Here is a 24,622-nt window from a genome sequence, read left to right as displayed (position 1 = left end):
TTTTTTTTTTTTTTGCGGTACGCAGGTCTCTCACTGTTGTGGCCTCTCCCGTTGCGGAGCACAGGCTCCGGACGCACAGGCTCAGCGGCCATGGCTCACGGGCCCAGCCGCTCCGCGGCATGTGGGATCTTCCCGGACCGGGGCACGAACCCGTGTCCCCTGCATCGGCAGGCGGACTCTCAACCACTGCGCCACCAGGGAAGCCCCAGTTTCCTTTTAAGAGAGGTAAACTGGAGCTTTCCTGGTGGCGCAGTGGTTAAGAATCCGCCTGCCGATGCAGCGGACACGGGTTCAGCCCTGGTCCGGGAAGATCCCACATGCCACGGAGCAACTAAGCCCATGCGCCACAACTACTCAGCCTGTGCTCTAGAGCCCGCAAGCCACAGCTACTTAAGCCTTCATGCCCAGAGCCCGTGCTCCGCAACAAGAGAAGCCACAGCAATGAGAAGCCTGCACACTGCAACAAAGAGTAGCCCCCGCTCGCCGCAACTAGAGAAAGCCTGCGCGCAGCAACGAAGACCCAAAGCAGCCAAAAATAAGTAAATAAAATACATTAAAAAAAAAGAGAGAGAGAAGTAAACTGTCAATATCTATTAAAACTTAACTAGTATACATAGTCTTCTACCTAAAAATATCACTTTTGGGGATCTATCCTATAGGGCAAAAAAGTTACCAGTGTATAAGAATATACATAAAACGATGTTGATTATATCATTTTTGTTGATGCCAAAATACAAAGAAACAAAACACATTAGTTTGAATATCTATCACTAGGAAAAACAGCTAAATATATCATGGTAGATACCTCCTTACTAAGGAACATTGTGCACAATATTAAGAAGACTAAGTTAGATCTACAGCTACTAACCTGGAGAAACGTCCAGGATGCACTATTAATTGAGAAAAGTGACAGACCAATAGAAACAACATGACTGTTTCATAAACACACACATGCACACAGACACAAAACAAGTACCTAGAAAAATGCTATATATGAGGGCATATTTGTATGATTACAAAAAAGAAAAAAGGGTGGGGGGCTATGTAACAGGTCCTAACACTTACTTCCTTATCCGTATAACTTTTATGGCCACTTGGCACATCACAGGGCACATTGTTCACAACAAATCTTAATAAATATTGTTGAGAAAGGCAAACTGGTCACCTCCTTTGCAAACAGAGGGGTGGGTTGGTTGGCTGGTTGGTTGCTGGGTAGGAAGGGAAAGAATTATTGGTGTTTTCTTAATATATTTTCAAATTGTTTCCACTGGTTTTGGTGAACATGCAATACTTTTGTAATCTCTGAAAAGGAATTTTAATCTATTTTTTGGTAAAAACAGCCTATGTAAGAAGCTACCCAAGACTGAGTGAAGCTATTAAACTTTTACTCTAATGCGTTTGGACATTTGCATTCAGCAGCTCCCCTCACCACTTTTTTTTTTTTTTTTTTTTTCCATCCCTGGCCACTCCGTGAGGCTTGTGGGATCCCAGTTCCCCAACCAGGGATTGAACCCAGGCCACAGCAGTGAAAGCCGGGAATCCTAACCACTAGGCTACCAGAGAACTCGCCAGCAGCCCCTCTTAACATCTCCCTGCTGTGTCTAGTGAAGAAGGAATTTTGTAAGAAACAAGATTTAACTGAAGGACATGAACCCATGGTAAATGGGTAGAGAAGACACAGAGGAAAAGGGCAATCAACACGAGAGAAGAGTGCTTCTTCACGAATAGCACCAGCTAGATCTTTGCCATAGACACAGGAATTCAAATGAGAAACCAGCTTTACCCACAATGAGTCTTGGGTCTGAAGTATTGGTCTAACTTTGCTTGGCTCCATAGAACTGGAGGCTGAGAGATAACAAATCCTTTCGAGATATTTTTGATGTTTCTAACTCCAGAGAGAAATTCTATCTGACTGTGAATGTCACCTGAATGCAAGGTCTGAATCACCTGTACAGGGTGGTCATAACAGCAGAAGCTGATGGACAAGGTAAGACTCGATAAAGCCACAAAGAACAAAGATGTATGCATGCTAAGTGGCCACTCTCCTGTAAAACTGTATGTTAGGAAGACAACAGATACCAGCATAATTCTAGAAATGTGGTATTTTTGTTCCTTAGATCCAAACCAAAACTGGCATATCTGCATGTATACAGATGTACATATACACAGAGCATCAAGAATGGGTATTGCTGACAAAGCCCCATAAAACGTTTGTGGGGAAAGTAGATGAGAAACATTTGAACGCGGGTGATGGGTGATGAGGGGCACCTATCGCTCCCGAGGGCAGAGGCACACTTTGTAGAACGAGGTCCTCCTCTCCTGACAAGTGGAAGGTTTTCTTTGCTGCAAGTGTCTCCTTGGCTAGCATTTTAACTTCATAGATACAGGTATGTCTCCCACGAAGCAAAGGACTGATAAAGTGACTCAGGAAACAGTAAAAGGCAAACAAGAAAATAATGTAATATCAACAGGGAGTCAAGGCTCATCTATTGTCTAAACTCTCAACTGTTCTGGGTGGCCTAGAATCTAGGATTTGGGGCTCAGATGACTTACAAAATCTTCGTGGAGAAACCGAGGCCACTTCCTCCTGGCCTACCACGCAGGAATATCAGTGATCACGCACTGCTGTCCCCCCGCATCCAGGTCACCATGAAAGCCCCAACTCTTAGGGCTCATGCAGGACTCTTTGGAGGTGTCAGCAGGCAAGCCTGGGGACGCTGATTCAACCAGAGGCTCACTGTTAGGGCTTTCACAGACCTCCAGCCAACAGAAAGGGACTCCCTTAGGGCTTCCCCATCTTTCTCAGTGGAGGGGAGCAAAGAGCTGGGTACCCTGCAAATCTCCACTCTGTTGGCAGACTCCTCCATCTCCTCCCTGAGGGCATCCGCTTTGGCACCTGCAGGCTGTAAGCTGCTGGACAAACCCGAAGACTTGGAAGTCTGCTGCCACCTGATGGGAAAGAGGAGACAAAGAGGAGAGGTGTGAGACAGGTAGAGAAAGCCCTGGGGACACTGTGGGAAGCAGAGAAATAGCTGGTCATGAGTATCACCCAGGGAACGACACAGCCTCATTCCAAAGGAGAGAGAATGAAAAGCTACCCAGTACCAGACCAGGAGAAAGGGGGCTCCGATGTCCAAGCGGCAGGACTGAAGGAGGCTGAGGATAGCGGCCACTTCAGACAGAGCAAGGATTCCCCAACTTGCCATCATCCTCCCCACTGTCTTCTGAACACTCAGGCCAAACGACTTCACCACCGCTTCCCCTGAAGCACGGTCCATGCCATTCCTATTAGCTTCCTGCCTACCCTGAGGGCTGTGAGTTTCGAAACTTTCACCTACTTGGCTGAAGCCAATCAGGGGTGCTAAGTGAGAGGACAAGTGGGTAAGATTAAAACAAATGTGAAAGCAAAAGTCTCCACTGGTAAGCACTAAGCAACCTCTGATCAACACTGCAACACCTCATTTATATTTTCTTAAACATTTATCTCTCTGCAGAGGATACTGGCCTTCTGAGGGAGCCCCTTGGGAAACTTTAATGGGGAAGCACAAATATTTCTGGTTGCTAAGTCATTATCAAGGAATTACTGAAAGCAGGCCCTGCAAGAAGGTTCTAATTATGCTAAGATGCTAGTAGCTATAGCAGGGAACAGCAGCGGGCCTCTCCCCCTGAGGCTGTAAACTCAACAGCCTATAGGGCCCAGCAAGTAGGAAAAATAAGTCAAATGGGTCATTATCTTAAAACCTCACCCACCCAATCCTTTATTTCCTACTTGTGACAGGGACAGGAGATATAAAGCTGTTTCTCAGCTCTAAGAAAAACAATCGCGTAATCAGGATGACAAAGGCTGCCCATGCCTGGCTGCAGTCTTGGGAAGTCAGGAGGAACAGGGAGGGGACGGGGACCTGGCGGGGGTTCACTGGAGGGTGATCAGGGCTGATGGGGCCCAGGCAGGAGGAGTGTGGCCCACAGGTTGCTGGATGTTTCAAACTGACAAGCTGCGAACTGTTAAGCGAACTCATCAGATGAAACGTGACAGCAGATTAAAGAGCATCCTCTGGAACCGTGCAGGCCAACCGCGTACGGACCAAACCAAAGAGGCCTGCGGGCTCCATCTGGCTCTTGGACTGTCCATCCAATGTAGACGCAAAAAGTCCAATTTTACCCTCATTTTGAGAATCAAGAATTGAATCCCTAAGTGTCTTCTCTGTACGATTCTTCTTTCCTCTTGTGTTACGTGCAGGAAAAAATTAGAGAGTGGGGCATTATAATACCCAAAAAGGGGACATTAGTTCTCTTTGCTATTAGCAAAAAGTAGCAAAATGAAGGATTCTCTGTCACTTAAAAAGCGCACCCATGTGAAAATTACTTAAAAAGGCTTTAGGACATCAAGCTGGCTTGAAGCTCCAGAGATGGACACGTGTGTCCTGAGAAAGATTCCTCATCCAAATTAGAAAGGATATATTCCATTCCAAAATGTTAAAAAAAAAATCTAAGCTAACAGATAAGGATTAGTAAAAATTCCTGGGCAATTCTTTCTTTTAATGGTTTGCCCTACGGAAATATTTAACTAATACCTCCCAGCTTAGTCAAATAAAATATGAAATGTCATGGCTGTAATTTAGATCTCAGATAATGAACACACTTCCATGGTGGATCATGGTAGATCATGGAGCTACAAACACCATCCCATTCATGCTATCTGAAGGAAAAAAAATTCACCAATATATAAGTGTAAAAAATAAACAAAGTGGCCACAAACACTAAGCTGATTTTTAGGGTTTTATATATCTGGATTAGATTTGTTTTTTTTTTTTAAATCCAAATTACACTTAATATATGTATATTAAAATGAAGACATTCTTCAAAGTTATCTCTTTCTTTTCTTCCCTATTCTCCTTTATTCCCTCCCACCCCCAATTCTGTCCTGGTAGTTTAAAAACATACACCTTTCCCCTCCATTTATAAGGAATTTTACTTGTAATGGATAAGTAATCTACTTTGATATTATACAATAGTGATAAAATGCCCCCAAAATGGTCCCTTTGTGGAGACTGAATAGCAAAATATCAAGGGAAACTTGGAAACATTTGTACAGGTAGCAACTAATTGGGAAAAGTGCCACTAATCATGAATTTCGAAAAACAATAAATGCTGGAGAGGGAGTGGAGACAAGGGAACCCTTGCACGCTATTGGTGGGAATGTAAATTGGTATAACCGGTATGGAGATTCCTTAAAAAACTAAAAATAGAGCTACCATATGATCCAGCGATCCCACTTCTGGGCATATACCCAGAGAAAACCATAATCTGAAAGGACACATGCACCCCAGTGTTCATTGCAGCACTATTTACAATAGCCAAGACATGGAAGCAACCTAAATGTCCATCGACAGAGGAATGGATAAAGCAGATGTGGTACATGTATACAATGGAATATTACTCAGCCCTAAAAGAAGAATGAAATAATGCCATTTGCAGCAACATGGTTGGACCTAGAGATTATCCTACTAAGGGAAGTAAGTCAGACAGAGAAAGACAAATATCATGTGATATCACTCATATGTGGAATCTAATCTTTAAAAAAGATACAAATGAACTTATTTACAAAAAGGAAACAGACTTACAGGTATCAAAAACAAATTTATGGTTATTGAAGGGGAAACATGGTGGGGAGGGATAAATCAGGAGCTTGGGATGAACATACACACATGACTATATATAAGATATATAACCAACAAGGACCTACTGTATAGCACAGGGAACTCTACTCAATATTCTGTGATAACTTATCTGAAAAAAGAATCTAAAAAACAATGAATATATGTGTATGTATAACTGAATCACTTTGCTGTACACCTGAAACTAACACAACATTGGAAATCAAGTATACTCCAATAAAATTAAAACATTTTTAAAAATCATGAATTTCGAGGAAGGATGATCTTCTCATTCAGAGGCTCTTATAAGTAAACTCAACAATTGTTCTGCTCTGTTAAGAGAAGAAATAAGGCTTCTTGTCCAAGGAGAGTTTGAGCTTTGAAGTTTGAGGAGAAGAAAGTTCATTTCTTCCCACTAAGGTAGCTGAGGCGACCCCATCATTCTCTGGGAAAGATGCCATCAGTCTACGATTTGGGGATGGTGAAGACAGAGTACAAGCTTTAAGGAAAGGCTAATGGAAAGAAAAAGGCCAGAAATAAGGGTAAGATGTTTCAGAGACCAGGAGAAGGGTATAGCAGGCAAACTCAAGATCAGTTCAGGGTGACAGGGAGTCCGGAAGAAGTTTTGGAACGAAACAGGGAAGTTGCTTTAGTGGGACATTTATTGTTTCATCTGCCCAGTCTTCTCCGCTCCTCTGCCTTGGGCATCCTCCACTTTTTGAGGTCCCGGCTCAGAAGGAGGATGCTATAAGGAATAGACCCTAATGTATGCAGACTGACCAAATGGGGAAGTGGGGTGGGGTAGAGGTGGGGGCAGTGAGAACCCAACTGCTTCTCCAAGAGTAGCTGGTGACGTTTGCATTTCAGTAGCACAGTATCTGGTCTTACGCTCACTGCTCCATCTTGGGAAACAGCGGCTCAGGGGAAGAGTTAGAGGAAAAGGCAAGAAGTTGGGTTGAGTTGGCTTCAGAAACAACCAAAGTTGTCAAGGGTCTAAGTTAAAGGTTAGAAGCATAAAAACTTGGAGGGGGTAGTAGATTATTTCCTTACCAAATCCCAATACACAAGAGAGGATGAGCTGAAGACATGAAGTTTGTTAAATCATGGAAGAGAGGTCCCTGATGACACTCCTCTGTGGTTTCAGAATCTACGCACCACTTGGTGTCACCATTAAAAACATAAGACAAAACTAGGTTGACCGCGGCTGTCACCAGGGAGAAACTCTCTCTCCTAAGGGGGGCTGAATGAAAATATGTAAGTGGGCAAGGCAATGACAAGCTTTGATGCTAACATCCAGCCCTCTGAGCAGAAGCTCTGGGCTGGGAATGAAGGTGTTCCTTAGAGAAGCAGAGAAGAGATCTCAGAGCTAAAACCCAGGTCCTCGCAGACGGAAATGACTCTGCAAACCCAGGAGCCCGGTGTCCACCGTCCCCCGGACGGTGGAACAAGCAGCATACCCGCCATCATCTTATGTGACTCCGGGATGTGGGACTTGAACACTGGGGCTACAGGACGCATTTTACGTGGCGCACGGACACTGCAGGAAGTCGTACCACACCATTATGCCTGACGCAACCTTCTCCCTGTTCCTCCAAGGGCCCTAGGGGGAGGGCCTCAGATCTGGGTCGGAGTAACTTCAACCACTTTCTAATTCTTCCTCCTCATCCCTTTTCAGCAACTGGAGACCTCAGGATCACAGCCTTCCACAGGCAACAGGACCTAAAACTTAACAGCACGGGCACTACTTTCATCCTGTCCACTTGCACATTTACCTGATAGTTGTAGCTAAGGGCCCTGCCTTCCACTTTATGGTAGTGCTGTTAAGATTCCTCTTTTAAATAGACTCATTTTGAAAAAATGTATCGACATTTCACAAGGTGTGTTGGCACAGATGTCAAAGATCATTCAGGTGGACTGGGAAACACTAGGTGAATTAAAGAAACGCTGACAGATACACACTACGATATATACGGTGGATAAACAACATGGACCTACTGTAGAGCACAGGGAACTATGTTCAGTATCTTGTAATAAACTATAATGGAAAAGAATCTGAAAAAAGTAGATGATAGATAGATAGAAATGTATAATTGAATTACTTTGCTGTACACCCAAAACACTGTAAATCAACTATACCGCAATAAAAAAGAAGAAGAAAGAAACTCTGTTTCTCTGCTAATCTAGCCTGATTTATTTCTGGTCTTGGGGGACTGTGCTATACGTTCTGTTGATCCAAATGCAGAATTCTGGTGCCTCAACTAGTTATAGTAGCAGCTTCCTTTTGGAAAGCTCTTGGGAAGTGCTGTGACAAACAGGATCTCATCCGACACTCCAAACAACCTCCCAGGTCGGCCCACAAATACTGCAAATGTTGCTACTGTCTGTGCACAGGTGAGGAGACTACTATTCTGGAAGGTTCAGTGACTTGACCAAGGTCGCAGGTCTAGAGAACAGGCAACCTGCATCTTGGACCTCATCATTCACTCCTGGTTTGGGACTCGTTATCCTATAGCTCCCAGCCAAAGTATTTCCAGTTTTGTCTTTGTTTCTTTTTCTCAAGAAAATTAAAATAAGATGCGGAGATTCTTAAACTTGACCTACAAAGGACCAAAGGTGGAACCAAAACGTTCCTTCCGTATTATTATTCACGAGTCTGCACTGTTTCAATGTGCACACGTACGCACACATGCCACTGGAAGAAATAAAAAGGCATTCACACACAACCATGACTGATGACGGCCACAGTCAAAGCCACTGCAGGGCCATGGCATGCCCCTGCTGGATGGGAATCTCCTGGTAGATTCTGGAGGAGGGAGCAGGGGAAGGGCAGCACTGTTGGAACTGCACTTCTCCCATGATGGTCTCAGGGTTACAGAATGGCTGCAGAAGACACAGTCACACCATCGACCGCAGGAAAAGGAGACCAGGTCCCCAGAATCAGAAATACTCCTCTCAGGGTAAACAGGATGACACATCACGCTACCTGCCTCTCTGATCTCTGTCCCTACCACTCCCCACTTTGTCCCTTCCACCCCTGCCACGCTGGTCTTCATTCTGTGTCCTGAATACGTCAACCTCATTCCCATCGCAGGACCTTTGCATCTGCTCTTCCTGCTGTCACGGGCAGTTCTGCACCAGATCTTTGCACGGTTGCCTCCTCCTTATGAGATCAAGTGTCATCGCCTCAAAGAAGCCTTCCCTCCTTCGCCCTATCTAATGCTGCAGCCCGCTTCTCCACATCTCCTGCCAAAATTACCCTGTGCTCCCTTCTTGATAGGACTTACGGCTTCTGAAACAGCCTCACGTGGGTGTTCTCTTGCCTAGATCTAACTCCCAAACCAGGCTGTAGCCTCCATGAGAGCGTGGTCCCGGGACCTCCAGAGCCTGACACACGGTGGGTGCCAGAAACACTCGATGAATGAAAACGCTCACACACAAAACCCTACCCCTCAAACGTGATCACAGCTCCTTCAAAGCAGCAGAAATGAAAGCAAAGAAATCCCAGCACACCTCGTTCGTGAAGAGTCCATGTCCAGCACCAGCTTTGCTAGATGTTTCCTCTGTTTCTGGATATTTGGGATTTCCACCTGTGGGTACAGGAAAGAAAAAAAAAAACAGTTGATTTGAAGCCCAAGACAGATTTTTTTTTAATGTTTTTAAATTGAAGTATAGTTGATTTAAAATGTTTCAGGTGTACAGCAAATTGATTCGGTTATACATATATATCTATTCTTTTTCAGGTTCTTTTCCATTATAGGTTATTACAAGATACGGAATAGAGTTCCCTGTGCTATACAGTGGGGCCTTCTTGGTTATCTATTTTATATATGGTAGTGTGTACCTGCTAATTCCCAACTCCTAATTTATCCCTCCCTTCCCTTTCCCCTTTGGTAAACCATAAGTTTGTTTTCTATGTCTGCGAGAAAAGACAGATTCTTAAAGAATTAATGATATCTTCCCAACAAGTTTGCTTGAGGTCTCCCCATCCTCATTTTCAGAGGAAATTCTTGGTTCCCTTTCCTGAGCTAAACTCTGCTCTTTCTTCACTGGAATCTGTCAGGTCCCGAGTCAAGCCAGACCATCTCACAGACCCTGGGTCGCCCGGCTCGCTCCTGCCCGCCTCATTCCCGCTCTCACCCAGCCGGCAAAAACATCTCTCTGCTTGCGTAAGGGCCAGACATGGGAAGAAAGGCAGGTAGATCTGACACACAGACCTAATTCAACACAGACAGCTGGAGGAGGAGACCTCAGGAGGCCTGAGATGCTATGCGGAATGCAATTAGGATATATTCCTATAGAAGGGAGGTTTTTTTCCAAAGTAAATAATGAAGAAACATCGCCACGGCTTCACTGAGGGATAAGTTCTCCCACGGTGGCTGTGTGTGGATACTCTTTTATTTCTAAAGGTGACTTAAGTGAATATTCCAGTGCAGGATGTCGCTTGCAGGCCCGGCAAAAGTGGGGCAGGATGTGAGAATTTAAAAGGAAAAAATGCGAGGATGGTCCAGTGTTGTATGAGGTGCTCTGTATTCACTCTTCCAGGCATCGATGAGTAGGGCACTGACTTCCAGTAGGAAGACAGACAATTGTCCCCAGGCACCGGGGTCATCGCGGAGGCCAGACGCAAGGCGAGTCTCAGCACCCAGCTCAGACGTGTCCCCTTGAGTTCGCCGGCGGCTTTGGCTGGGACCCCAGAGCACCTTTCTAAAGAGTAAGAGGGCCTCTCAGGAATGGTCTAGGCTGTACCAGGATGGCATCTGAGAAGTCGAGGGCTGGTCCATACCAAAGCACCATATCGAGAATGTTCTCCTTGAATACTTCTAAGCACTTCGGTAATTACTTACCCATTCATCTGTCCCAGAAATTGCACCAGGGGATGGGAAGGTGCTGGGAGTGGTCTAGAAAGGAAACCAGACACGGTCCAGGGCAAGGCTGCCCGATACGGTAGCCTTGAGCCACCTGTGGCTATGCCATTTCAAATACAAAGGAACATGGACTTCCCTAGCAGTCCCGTGGTTAAGACTCCACGCCTCCACTGCAAGAGGCGCAGGTTCAATCCCCAGTCGGGGAACCAAGATCCCCCATGCCGCTGGGCGTGGCCAAAAATAAACACATAAATTCAAGAGAACAAAAACAGAATTAAAAATTTAGATCCTTCGTCGCACTAAACACATTTCAAGAGCTCTGTAGTCACAGGTGGTTAGTGGCCACCAAACAGTGCAGACATGGAACATCTCCATCCCTACGGCACCGTGGAGGCTTGTACGATCAATTAAAGGGAACTGGGAGTAGGTCCAGGCTTCAGGACAAATAACATCCCCCAGTGATTTTCTTTCTTGATAAAATTTCACTTGGTTGAAGCTGGCAAAACTGTCACATAGGCATTAAGGCTTCATCTTAAGAAAACAGTTTTCTTTAGTGTCCTTTAAAGTAGAAAGAGAAGGGCCCTATGTAAACAGAAACAGTGAGGGGGCCTTAGAGAGTGTCTTGGACACGGGTCCCCAGCCCTTGTGAGTAGGGGCTGCTGTTCATTTTTTTTTTTAAGTTTTTAATTGAAGTATAGTTGATTTACAGTGTTGTGTGAATTTCTGCTGTACAGCAAAGTGGTTCAGTTATGTATATATATACATTCTTTTTTTTATATTCTTTTCCATTGTGGTTTATCACAGGATATTGAATATAGTTCCCTGTGCTGTACAGTAGGACCTCGTTGTTTACCCATTCTATATATAATAGCTTGCATCTGTTAATCCCAAACCTCCCAGTCCATCCCTTCCCCTCCCCCTTGGCAACCACAAGTCTGTTCTCTATGTCTGTGAGTCTGTTTCTGTTTCGTAGCTATGTTCATTTGTGTCCTATTTTAGATTCCACTGCTCATTTCACCGAAGACTTGAGATGGGTGGAGGCCAGGGGTGGAGATGGGGCGGAGACGCTGCGGGGGACGCGGTGATGCCGCCAGCTTTGCAGCTTCACCCATGGGGATGCCAGCAGAGGAAGGGGTGGGTGGGAGAAGGGGAGAGCCCGCAGCTCAAAGGGCTAGCAGGCTGGGGAACCCCAGGCAGTCGGGTAGGAATGATCCCCAGTGAAACACTGTGCCCCAGAGTGGGGTGAGGGGTAGAAATAGCCCGGAGCAGAAGGACCCCAGAACCCACCACTCCGCCCTCCCCGCTTACGCGGGCCCAGCCTCACTCCTGGTTCTGACCTCAGCCAGCAGGAACAGGGGCTCGATCACATCTCTCTCGACTTGCAATTCAAAATGAATCAGCCCCTGGGCCAGCTTGTCCTCCGCCTCGCCACAGAGTTTCAGCATCTTCCTGCGACAGACGGGAAGAAAAACCATCCTGAGTACCCTGTAGAGGAAGATGTGACCCATCACCCCCCGGCCAGGTAAACACTCACGAGATGGCGTTAATAAAGTAGTTGACTGCTGTGCCGTCCCACTGACCAACTTGCTGCACGTGGTTTCATTTCTGACACTGCCTACTTTCTAAAGGATGCTGAGTACCTACTGTGTGCCTGGGCTAAAAGGGGATTTGTGGGGAAAGTAAGAGACATGTGGAGAGAACAGAGTCACACATGCCAAATCCACAGGCCTAGAAAGAGCCAGATGTTCTCCCTCCTGAGACCACTGGAGAAAACAGCCGAAGTCAATGTGCCAACAAACCAACACACCTTCAAACACATACCAAAACCTCAATGTCAGTAGGCTCTAACAGAAAGAAAACTCCTTCTCCCAAGCCACGAAACCTTATTTAATATAGGATGAGCAGACGATTTTCCAGTGAAAAAATGGAATGGAAAACCATGTAAAAGTTTATTAATAATGAGCGAATTACATAAGACCTGAATGAGTAGAAAGTTATGCCATATTCCTAGACGGGAGAATACAATATTTCAAAGATGTTCATTTCCCCTGAAGGGCACACAAGCAGCCCTCCCTCTTCACGGTACCATGTTACCTGAAACTCATGTAAAAAGTTTTTACAAATTAACAAAAGTATGGAAAGAGGTAATACTATTCTAAGGTTAGTATGTACTTTTCCTGTCCGTATATATTTTTTTAATTAATTAATTAATTTTTATTTTTGGCCGCGTTGGGTCTTCGTTGCTGCGCGTGGCTTTCTCTAGTTGCAGTGAGCGGGGGCTACTCTTCGTTGTGGTGCGCGGGTTTCTCATTGCGGTGGCTTCTCTTGTTGCAGAGCACGGGTTCTAGGCACGTGGGCTTCAGTAGTTGTGGCACGTGGGCTCAGAAGTTGTGGCTCACAGGCTCTAGAGTGCAGGCTCAGTAGTTGTGGCGCATGGGTTTAGTTGCTCCGCGGCATGTGGGATCTTCCAGGACCACGGCTCAATCCCGTGTCCATCTGCACCGAGTTTTCCTTCTCTCTCCAGGCACGGCGGTCTTCCTGAAATCCCCCTTCACCATTTGCTGGATTCTCTCTCTCCCTGTCCTGGGCTGGAGATCCTGTTTCCTACTCCCCTACCCCTGCCTGTCTCGGACACTGCCTCACTGTGGGCCCACCACACTTCAGCTTTCTGAGAAAGTGTGTGGGAAGTCCATTTTCTGAGACCCTGCGTGTCACAACTTCTCTTTACCCTCAGGCTAAATGAAAGTTAGACAGGAGACTATATTCTATGCTTCCTATTCCCCCAGAATTTTGAAGGCATTGTTCAATAACCTTCTAGCTTCGGGCTTCCCAGACGGCTCAGTGGTTGAGAATCCACCTGCCAATGCAGGGGACACGGGTTCAAGCCCTGGTCCGGGAAGATCCCACATGCTGCAGAGCAACTAAGCCCATGCTCCACAACTACTGAGCCTGCGCTCAAGAGCCCGTGAGCCACAACCACTGAGCCTGCACGCCACAACTACTGAAGCCTGTGCGCCTACAGCCCGTGCTCCACAACAAGAGAAGCCACCGCAATGAGAAGCCCGCACACCGCAACGAAGAGTAGCCCCCGCTCACCGCAACTAGAGAAAGCCCGCGTGCAGCAACGAAGACCCAACACAGCCAATCAATCAATCAATTTATTTAAAAAAATAATAATAATCTTCCGGCTTCCACTATTGCTTTTGGTAAGGCCGGAAGAATTCAGATTCCTGACCCCTCGTATATGACAATGTTTTCTCTAGAAGGTGTAGAATCTTTTATTTGTCACTAGTACTCACTACTGGTGAGTCCTGGCATAGGTTTAATTTTTCCTATTGTATTAGGAGATCGGTGGGCCCTTTCAATATAGAAACTCACATTCTTCACTTCTGGAAAATATCTTTGGATTATTTAAAAAAATTTTTTTTATTATTATTATTATTTTTTGCGGTACGCGGCCCTCTCACTGTTGTGGCCTCTCCCGTTGCGGAGCACAGGCTCCGGACGCGCAGGCCCAGTGGCCATGGCTCATGGGCCCAGCCGCTCCACGGCATGTGGGATCTTCCCGGACCGGGGCACAAACCTGTGTCCCCTGCAGCGGCAGGCGGACTCTCAACCACTGCACCACCAGGGAAGCCCCCCTGGATTATTTTTTAAACTATAATTATGATTTCTTCCTCTCTTCTTCTTGCAATTCCTGTTATTCAGGCCTAAGACTTCCTAGATTGGCCCTCTATTCTTCTAACTTCTCTATTTTCCATGTCCTTGTCTTTTGCTCTCTTTTCTGGATGATTTCAACTTTATCTTCCAAACCTACCGAGAAGGTCATATTTTTCATTTCTATGAGTTTGCTTTTGATCTCTGAATATTTCTTTCTTGTATTTCTTAATTAACGTCCTGTTTTTTATTTCATCTTCTCTTATCTCTCGAGAGTCTAAGTACCTTACTGACTGCTACCCCTACACTCCACTGTGCCCGGTGCCCCCAGTCGCGGGATGCTCCGCTTTACTCTCCCCAGAGATGAAGCTCCAGGCTTTTGCTGGGCTTGGGGGCAAGGGGATGAGGGTCTCCCAGCGGTGTGGATAAGAGCTGGGTCTGAGTGATCCAAAGAGCACCTGACTAGCTTTCAACTCCCATTTGCAATTTTCCTCACCACCCCCCTCCAACGACCCACTGTTCCTGAGATCCCTGGGGCCGCGAATTCCTGAGCCTTCTCAGCATTTCATGGTATGAACATCTCAGCTCTCTGCACATCCTACTTCTGGCTTGAGAGTCAGCTTTCTGGGACTTGCTAAGTCAGGTCCCAGTCAATCATACGCTTTACAGCTCACAAAACCCTCTTGTCTTCTCTCCTGTTTTCTCCTGCCTTTGTGGGTTTATGTCTTTTCAGAAAAAAAACCCCTGCATTATAGTCCGTTTTGGAAGGGAACAAAAATGAGATGTGTGTGTTCACTCTGGCATCTTTACCTGGTGTCCTCCATCCTTTACTTTCAACCTTGTTGTGTCACTATGTTTCAGGCAAGTCTCTCAGAAAGAACACATCGATACAACAGGATTCCACGTTTACCCACCTGAGAGTCTGTATATTATAAACAGTTGAGTTTATTCCATTTGCTGTGTACGATTTACAGGTAGAGAGGCAGTAATTGCTATTACCTTCATTTTTCTGTTTTCTATTGTTATGCTTTTCTGTGCTGACCTTTTTTTTTCCCTTTTTTTAATTTTTTTTGCGGTACGTGGGCCTCTCACTGTTGTGGCCTCTCCCGTTGCGGAGCACAGGCCCTGGACGCGCAGGCTCGGCGGCCATGGCTCACGGGCCCAGCCGCTCCGCGGCACGTGGGATCTTCCCGGACCAGGGCACGAACCCGTGCCCCCTGTATCGGCAGGCGGACTCTCAACCACTGCGCCACCAGGGAAGCCCCTTTTTTTTCTCTTTTAGTCCGTTCTGTGGGCTTTTTTTTTCTATTTTGTTTATTCCTCTCTCCATCCTCCACCTAATTTTGAAGTTACACGTTCTATTACTTTTCTTCTTGTGGTCTTCTTGTGTTCTTACCTTTCTAACATGCACACTTCACTTTAAATTTAAATGTAATACCTTTATCCTCCTTTCATACAAGAGCTTGAAACACTGATGCCCTTTGCAAAGCTCCCTATTATTATTTTCTAGTATTTTAGTTTTCCTTTGCTTTAACTGCCCCCCGCCCCCCAGATTATTATTATATTGCTGTTTCTTAATTCAATGTTTATTTATATTTCTTTACACTGAAGGGTAGCAGGATACACCTCCCCAAAGTATGCCACTGTGGCATAAGGATTAGTTTGAACTGAAGGCAATGGAGAAGAAGCAGACACAAAAAAAGCTCTCCACCCTTCCCCTATCTGCCTAAAAGCAGGACATGAATTTGTAAAGGTGTCCCCCTCCCCCCTCTACCAGGAAAGATAGATGTTAATCACCAGAGATAATTCTAGACCCTTATCAGCCCAGAGACTGCACCAGTGGTCTCTACATTACAAACCTTACCAACTAACACTTACCTTCTACTAGTCCCTCATATACTTACCTTCCTACAATTCGTTGCCATAGAAACTAACATTTTTTTCCTCTGTCTTGTTTGTCACTTCTCTAAAAATCACTGTTCTTTGGTTTAAAATGCTATATAAGCCCAAGTTCCAGCCACCCCTTTGAGTTACTCATCACCGAGTTCTGCCATGTGTATGCACTGCACGTTAATCAAGTGTGTATGCTATTCTCTTATTAATCTGTCTTTTGTCAATTTAATTTGCACGGCCCTGTGAAGGAATCTAAGATGGGAAGAGAGAAAACGTCCCTTACACCACATTCACTATTTTTTTTTAAAGGTTTTTTTTTTCTTTTCTTTTTTTTTATAGCCACACTACACAGCTTGCGGGATCTTAGTTCCCCCACCAGGGACTGAACCCGGGCCCTCAGAGTAAAAGCAGTGAGTCCTAACCACTGGACCGCCAGGGAATTCCCACACTACTTTTTTTTTTTTTTTTAAGATTTTTTTTTTTTGATGTGGACCATGTTTAAAGTCTTTATTGAATCTGTTACGATATTGCTTCTGTTTTATGTTTTGGTCTCTTGGCTGTGAGGCATATGGGATCTTACCTCCCTGACCAGGGATCGAACCCACGCCCCCTGCACTGGAAGGTGGAGTCTTAACCACTGGACCACCAGGGAAGTCCCACTACTTTTTTTTTAAAATGCTATCTTGTTATCTGCATTTCATTCTTTTCTTCTGGACATAATCTACTTCACACATCCTTAACTAGTTTTTCAGTGAGAACATGCAAGCGGTAACTTCTCTAAATCTGTGCCTGAAAATATGTTTATTTCCCCTTATTCCTGAATAAAGATTTAGCCTATCACTGAATCTAGATATATTTTCACTCACTACTTGAAGACACTTCTCCATTATTTCCTGGCATTTATTGTGCCTCCTGAATGGTCTGTTATCACTCTAATTGCTCTTTTATACACAATTATCTCTTTCTCTGGTTGATTTTAAAGTTCTTTTTTATTAACAGTGTGTAGTTTTAGGACGATGTGTCCAGGGATGGATTTCTTTCGGTTGATCTCAATCAGGACTTTTGGTGCTTCTTAAATCTAAATGTTTGTATTCAAATCTACAAAAGGAAAATTCAACCATAAATTTCCCCTTCTATTTTCTTCTTCAGGAGCGACTGCTACACATAATGCTGTATCTTTACATCCTGCCATCTGAGTCTCTCCATTTAATGCTGCCTGTATCCTTACCTCTTGGACTTTATTCTGTAAATTCTAAACTCCAGACCTCTTTAAGTTCACCAATTTCCATATCTGTGTGCAACTTCCAGTTTCTCTCAAGTAAGTTTTTAAATTATACTAAATATTATTTGAATTCTTAAAAGTTCTATTTGGTTTTTCTTTGATTCTGCCTCTTCTTTTTTCACCCCTATTGTGTTTTGTCTTTATTAAATTTTTAAATTTCATTTTAAACATAATTACTGTCCATCTCCTTTCAGGTTGTCCATTATTTTTCATTTTTAGGGTCTGATTCTCCCACAGACTGTGCATACTGATCGCCTCTCATGATGATTCTATATTTAGTTTGTTTTTATTGTGAGCTCGAAATCAGCAAGGGTTGCTCTTCTGGGAATCCTATAAGTTCTGACATCTGACACGGAGAGATTTCATATTTGCTTCTGCTGAAGCCCAAGGGATTTCAAGTGTCCTTCAACAGCCTTCCCCGCCCCCTACCGGCATGCGGGATGCAGGATCTTAGTTCCCCTACCAGGGATGGAACCCGTGTCCCCTGCAGTGGAAGTGCAGAGTCCTAACCACTGGACCGCCAGGGAAGTCCCAACAGTTTCATGTTAACTTCTCCCCTTGGGAGCTGCCGCCTGCGCAGACACTATGACTCCTGGACCTGGGGCCTCAATTTCTCACCGGCAACCTTTCCTTCTTCCCCGTCCAGTCTCCAGCCAGACCACAGGTGTCCTCACTATCTCCGTGAGGACTGTTAGTCCCCTTGTAAGGATGGGGACTCACCTGGATTTAGCACAAACCCATACGTGGAATTGTCTTACCCAAGAAGCGTGTCATCTCCCAGGAGAGCTGATCCTTCCACCAGACACTGAGCCAGTGTGGTCAAAGGCAACTTTTTCTGAAAAGGAAGAAAACGTGGTCATGAAAACTACTTCAACAGTCACCCACTTACACTAAAATAGCAAGAAGTCAAATAGTTGCCTAGATGTTACCTTAGCTGAGAAACAAACTGACTTTAAAATATGAATAAAACCTAAAAATTCAGAGGATACAATGCTGGGTTAGACTCAGAGATGTCAAAATTCAGAAAATTAAAACGATTAAATTTGCTAAGTTGGAAAATAAGGCTAAGGTTTACATGCTGCATTTTTAATGTAATTTAATTTCATTTTCATTTTGTTTCATTTCATTTTCTGGCTGCGCTATGCAGCTTGTGGGAATTTAGTTCCCCAACCAGGGATTGAACCTGGACCATGGCAGTGAAAGCGTGAAGTCCTAACCACTGGACTGTCAGGGAATTCCCTACATGCTGCGTTTTAAAATAAAGTAGCATAGCAGCAGGGAAAAAAGAGAAGATTTCAAACTTATGCTAAAGATTCGAGCCATGCCTTAATTTCTAAAAATCATCTCTCTCAAGAAGTATATTAGCCCCATTTTAGAAATAAGTCAGCTTATGGTCAAGGAAGAGAGAAAAATGTTCACACAGAATTACAATGCAAACAAAATAATCATCAAAATAAGGTATACTCCACAAAGAAGATATAAAATGGTCAATAAGCACATGAAAAGATGCTTAACATCATTAGTCATTAAGGAAACCCAAATCAAAGCTGCAATTAGATACCACCTCACACCCATGAAGATGGCTCTCATAATCTTAATAATTTATTTTTTAAATACAAAAAATAAATATTGGTGAGCGTGTGGAGATATTGGAACCTTCATGCTTTGCCGGTAGAGATGTAAAATGGTCCAGCACTGTAGAAAAGCTTGGCAGCATTTCAAGAAGTTAAACAAAATTACCATATGGCCCAGCGATTCCACTCTGGGGCATGTACTCAAAATAATTTGAAACAGATGGCTGAACAAAAACATGGGCATGATGCAAAGGGCAGCCCAATTCACAATAGCCAAAAGGTGGAGACAGCAGAAACGCCCATCAAGGGATGAGGGAATAAACACAATGTGGTCTATCCACGCAACGGAATATTATGCAGCCATAAACACGGAACGAACTCCTGACACAGATTACAACACGGGTGAACCCTGCAGGCATCACAATAAGTGAGATAAACCAGGCACAAATGTGCACATAACGTCCAGTTCTATTTATATAAGATATCCAGAATAAACAAATCCATAGGGACAGAAGGTAGATTCGTGGTTGCCAAGAGCTGGGGGGAGGGGGAAAGGGGAACGACTGACTAATGAGTATGGGATTTCCTTTCGGGGTGATGGAAATGTTCTGGAAGTAGATCATGGTGGTAGTTGCACAATATTGTGACTCTACTAAACGCCACTGAATTGTACTCTTTAAAATAGCTAAAGTGGTAAGCTTTATGTTACATGGGAAGAGAGGGAGGGAGGGATGGAAAGAGGGAGGGATGGAAAGAAGGAGGGAGGGAGGTGGGCAGGCAGAAGGACCACAGCATAATCCACCTTCCCTCCTTAAGTGTCAACAAGCCCTCTCCTTCCTGAGCTGGACCCACCCAGCACACACGGAGAACAAGAAGGTAAGAACAGCTAGATATCCGGGAATTCCCTGGCGGTCCAGTGGTCAAGACTCCGTGCTTCCACTCCAGGGGACACGGGTTCGATCCCTGGTCAGGGTACTAAGATCCCACATGCCGCACAGCGCGGCCAAACAATTTAAAAAAGAACAGGTAGATATCCTCGGGTCTTCCGGTCCCCACTGCCACACAGAAAGCTCTTCAAACAGAAAGTGATGGAGCCCCTCCCAGCCCAGAATCTCCTGTCTTAGCACCCAGAGATCCTCGGCTGTAACTTGCTTACTCCCCAGCATGAATGGTGTGCCTATCTGGGTACCACGTCCGTGGTGACTGAGACCAGACACTGCTCTCATGGAACTTACATCCCAGGGCAGGGAGACAGACACTAAACACAGACACTTTGAAGGAGACCCTTTCGAGAGTGGGAAGTGTCATGGGAACAGCAGAAAGGAGGACGATGGGCAGAGCGGGCAGCTGTGGGGAGGGGGCGGTGAGGAGAAAAGACTGCCCCCCCCACCCCCCCGCCGAGGGGAGACATTTAAGAAGCAACCTGAAGGGAGAGAAAGTCAGCCATACCTCCAGATGACCTGGGAAAGAACATTCCGGGCAGAGGAACTGCAGGTGCAAAGGCCCGGAGGTGGGCTACCTAGCCAGCTCAGCTGGCTCTGCATCCCCAGCAGACCAGCGTGGCTGGAGCACAGTGTGTGATGGGGGAGAGGTTGGGGGAGGGGGCGGAGGCGGGATGGTGCGGGGCCTCGTCAACCAGAGGCAGGCACTGGGGTTTCCTTCTAGGGGCACTTGGGGACCACTGAGGGCCTGTTTAAGAGCAACATGATTGGATTAAAAGAACTCAGTCCTGAGACAGGCAACTGGGTGACTTGAGAGCAGCACCAAGCTGGAGGTGGAGTTTTAGGAATCTGGTTTGAACATCCCCAGGAGACCCATGGGCTCTAGGTATCTCCAGGGAAGGTCACAGGAGGTAGACTAACCCCCAAGAGTGGTATGGAAGTTCCTAGGGTTCCTGGGTTAGTCCAGGTGGAGGGGAGCCCAGGACACCAGGTGTCCTCAACGGGTCTCAAATATAACCCCCTCCCTGCCCTTAGACACGTCCACTCCACAGAGGTCTGAGCCCTTTCACTCGAGGAATAATCTTGCTACCCCGTCATTTCACATAAAATGGGACATTGTTCTTGGTAAAAACGAGACCAGGCAACGAAGTACTAATATATCCAAATGTAAACACCACTTTCTAGCTGTCCTACAGAGCTATCAGGTCCAGGTGTCCAGAGACTTAATTAAAGGCAGAGGGACAGTATCTTCGGAGAGCACCTGCTCCCACCCTCACCTTTCCAAAAAAAAGTTACTGAAAGCATATTTTAGAAAAATCTCTAAAATGGTTAAAAAAGAAAAGGAGTTGTGCAGGTGTAACATTTGTCATGCTCAGAGAAAAAGGATGGATTAAGGTATTAGAGTTCTTGACCAGGGGTAATTCTTGTCCCCCCGGGATGTTTGGCGAAGTCTGGAGATGTATGTGATCGTCACCATGTGGGGGACATCCCTGGTATCTAGTGGGTAGAGGCCAGAGATGCTGCTACACATCCTACAGTGCAGCAGAAAGCCCCCTGAAACAAAGAATTATCCAGCCCAAAACATCGAGAGTGCTGAGGTTTGGGTTTAAAGAAAGGTGTTCAATCTGCAAAGCTCCTAAAATATCTGAATCACAACCACTGAAGACGCTCCCCCCAATCCCGAATGTCAGAGAGTCCAGCCACACAAGACCATTTTCTTTATGCTGAGGATCCAGAGACCCATGACCCACCTGCCTTTCCGGCGGGACTGAAGCCCTTTCTGAGTCCTTCTTCAGAATTTGACAAGGAAGCAAGGCAAGGGAGGATCTTGCCTACAGCAGATGACAGGCAATTTCTAGTGGCCTGGAAGTTGGCATCCTTTGGAGAAATGTATCTACCAGTGAGTGGAGTTTTTCCAAATGAAAAAGATCAGTGCGATTAGTCCTGGCAGTGAGTGGAGCAGAAAACCACGCCCGGGATGCCTAGCGGACTGTAGGTCAAGCACAAGAACAGCCCTGAGGACCACACAGCCATCGGTCTTGGAGGGAGGTGGTGAGGGGACAGCCAGGTGTCTGGTTTCCAGATTCACACAGGAAAAACCAGTTGGAAATGGTAGGATTGGAGGGGCCCTTCTCCCAAGCAGGGGGCCAACTTTATCTTCTAGTCATTTCCAGTCACTCAACATCCTCACCGATGATTATGAGATGCTTTTAGGTGGCAAAGAGAGCCACTTTAAGTGACGAAGGACCACAGGACGAGAAAGCTATTCCTGTTTCAACTGCACGTTAATTGCTAAGATTTTCACATGGAGAATAAGCTTTCTCTCTTTCTCTATCTCAAATGAATTCATTTTTGAAAAGCAAATGGTATAAAACTCAAAAGGTGCTGGAGGGTTTACAGCAGAGAGTCTTCTCCCATCCTTAACCCTCAGCCACTGGGTTCCCCTCTCCAGAAACCATGCCAGTGATCAGTTTTCTAGGTATCCTTCCATAAATATGCTAAGAAGATCCAATTGTATATGTGAGTGTGTGTCCATTTTTAAAAAATATTTATTTATTTATTTGGCTGTGCCGGGTCTTAGTTGCAGCACACGGGATCTTCAGTTGCGGCATGTGGGATCTCGTTCCCTGACCAGGGATGCAACCTGGGCCCCCTGCATTGGGAGCTAGGAGTTTTAACCACCGGACCACCATGGAAGCCCCGTTTGTCCATTTTTAGTGGACACATTTTCCCTCACAACTGTTAACACATGACATAACCCCCTCTACACTTTGCTGTCCTTTTCATGTAGAGGTATCATTCATGTAATTTCCTATCAAGACATAGAGAGCTGCCTCAGCCTTTTGTTTGAAATGGCTACACAGATCATTGAATGAAGATGACAACACGGATTTAAACAAGTCCTGTAGTGATGGTGTAAGGGGATATAGGCCACAAGCTAGGGCCTGTGCTTGTGGCCCAGGTGAGCTCCTAAGACAGCATTCACTGCAGGGGAGACACTGAGGGTGATGTGAGCGCTTGGATTCCAAGGGCACAGGCGTTAATGGGGTGAAACCTCAATCAGTGGTGAGTCTTTGCTTGTGTCGATGCTTTTAAGAGTCAAGAAATTAAGAAAAGGAAAAGGAAAAAAGAGAAAAGAATCAAGCAACTAGAAGGAAGCTACCAAAGGAAAAAAAGGAAGGAAGAAATGGATTAAGGTGACATACTTGCACGTCAAAAAGGGGATAGTGAAAATCTATAATCAAAGGCGGGCGAAGAGAGGAAGTTAATGGACTGCAACGCACTACAGACTACAAATTATTTCTATTTCTATAGAAATGCTCTGAGACAAAGGAAAAGCTGAGGGCTCGGTAGACGTGGGGTACTGTGCTGATTTATTTGACCTAATGCCTACCCGTGACTGAGGTATCATTTGCTCTCTCCTCCAAACTCTGCTCACCCCCACTTCACGTAGAAGAATATTGAATCTCTGAAGGATTCAACTGCCCACCCGTCCGGAAAACCTGCCAAAATGTGTTTCTCTTGCAGACGAGGGTCTAGGCTGAGAGCATCACCCACTATTCTGGGGACCATTAGCGCCCAGGTAGAGAGACCTTACTTAGCGAGCTTCACCCTGACCAGTGGTTTTCCGGGTCAAAGAGAAGCTATTAAAATACACATTTCCCTGATTCTAGTGTGCGAGAGATCCTTAAGAGTTGAGGGAAGGGGAGACAGAACGTTCCAGGGTTTGGAAGTAGTCGATCGGACTTGTCTGAGATGAGTGTTCTCTCTAAAATTATCTTAGGCATCAGCAGCACAGTTTGTAGGATGACTCAGAGACAAAAAGTCTTATTCTAATATCCACTCTGTTTCCTAAACATACACACACGCACACACGCCCCTCCATCTCTGAAAACTGCTGTCCACTGTCCGCGAATCCAGGCAGATTTGCTCCTCGGGGCTCGGCAGTTCTCAGGGGTGATTTTGGACTCACGGCGGGGCCCTAATTACAGCAGCAGTTTCTGTTTCTTTACTATGTATTCATGTCAAGCACCGTGCTAGGCGTTTACGTTTATTACGTCACTTAACTCTCAAACCCTACTGGGTAGGAATTCATTGTTATTACTATTTTCCAAGGCAAGAAACCAAAGCATATAGAGGTAATTGACTTGCCCACTGTCAGGCAAAATTAGGAAGCAGCAGAGCTGGGCTTCCACCTTGGAGGGTCAGATCCCAGCACTTAAACTCAGAGCCATCACGCTAAATTGCTTCCGTAAAAAATAGGAACGAGTCAAACTGGCGCGACGCGCTGGGCAGGTTCTGTGCCTAAAATAGGCGTGGGCCATCCAGTCGTGACACGTCTATTTTTAGCGCTGCCTACATGTGGCAGGCCCGTTCTAGGCATTGAGAATGCAGCCATGATGGGAAGACAAGATCCCTGCTCCCGCGTAGCTCACATATTGGTGATGGGAACAGACACAGGAACAAATGAATGAGCAGGCTAATTTTAGAGGATAACACGTGCTATGAAGAATATGAAATAGGGGGATGTGACTGGGGAGGGAGAGAGCACACACATCAGGTGGTAAGAGGAGCTGCAACAAGACGGTGACATCTGAGCTGAGAATCAAACAGTAAGAAGTTGCCGGTGTGACTATTCACAACAGCGAAGACATGGAAACAACCTAAATGTCCATCCGCAGATGCATGGATAAAGAAGGTCTGGTACACACACACACACACACACACACACACACACACACACACACACACA

General features: G+C 45.5%; 1 protein-coding gene across 1 annotated transcript in view; it reads right to left on the bottom strand.

Annotated features, from left to right (window-relative positions):
• Positions 1-24,622, bottom strand: part of ARHGAP44 (Rho GTPase activating protein 44) — a 142,800-nt gene that overhangs the window by 42,241 nt on the left and 75,937 nt on the right. The window contains exons 4-7 of the mRNA XM_027131091.1: positions 18,113-18,189; positions 11,860-11,971; positions 9,168-9,244; positions 2,832-2,949 (exon numbers count right to left, since the gene is read on the bottom strand). Of these exons, the coding sequence (XP_026986892.1) occupies positions 2,832-2,949; positions 9,168-9,244; positions 11,860-11,971; positions 18,113-18,189 (384 nt within the window). The remainder of the gene's footprint in view (positions 1-2,831; positions 2,950-9,167; positions 9,245-11,859; positions 11,972-18,112; positions 18,190-24,622) is intronic.

This window comes from Aethalodelphis obliquidens, unplaced genomic scaffold (genome assembly GCF_003676395.1).
Source record: "Aethalodelphis obliquidens isolate GAN/ISIS:26980383/991018 unplaced genomic scaffold, ASM367639v1 scaffold38, whole genome shotgun sequence".
Taxonomy (NCBI): Eukaryota; Metazoa; Chordata; class Mammalia; order Artiodactyla; family Delphinidae; genus Aethalodelphis; species Aethalodelphis obliquidens.
The sequence above is the reverse complement of the archived record's forward strand: the minus strand, read 5'-3'. Positions and strand labels throughout refer to the sequence as shown.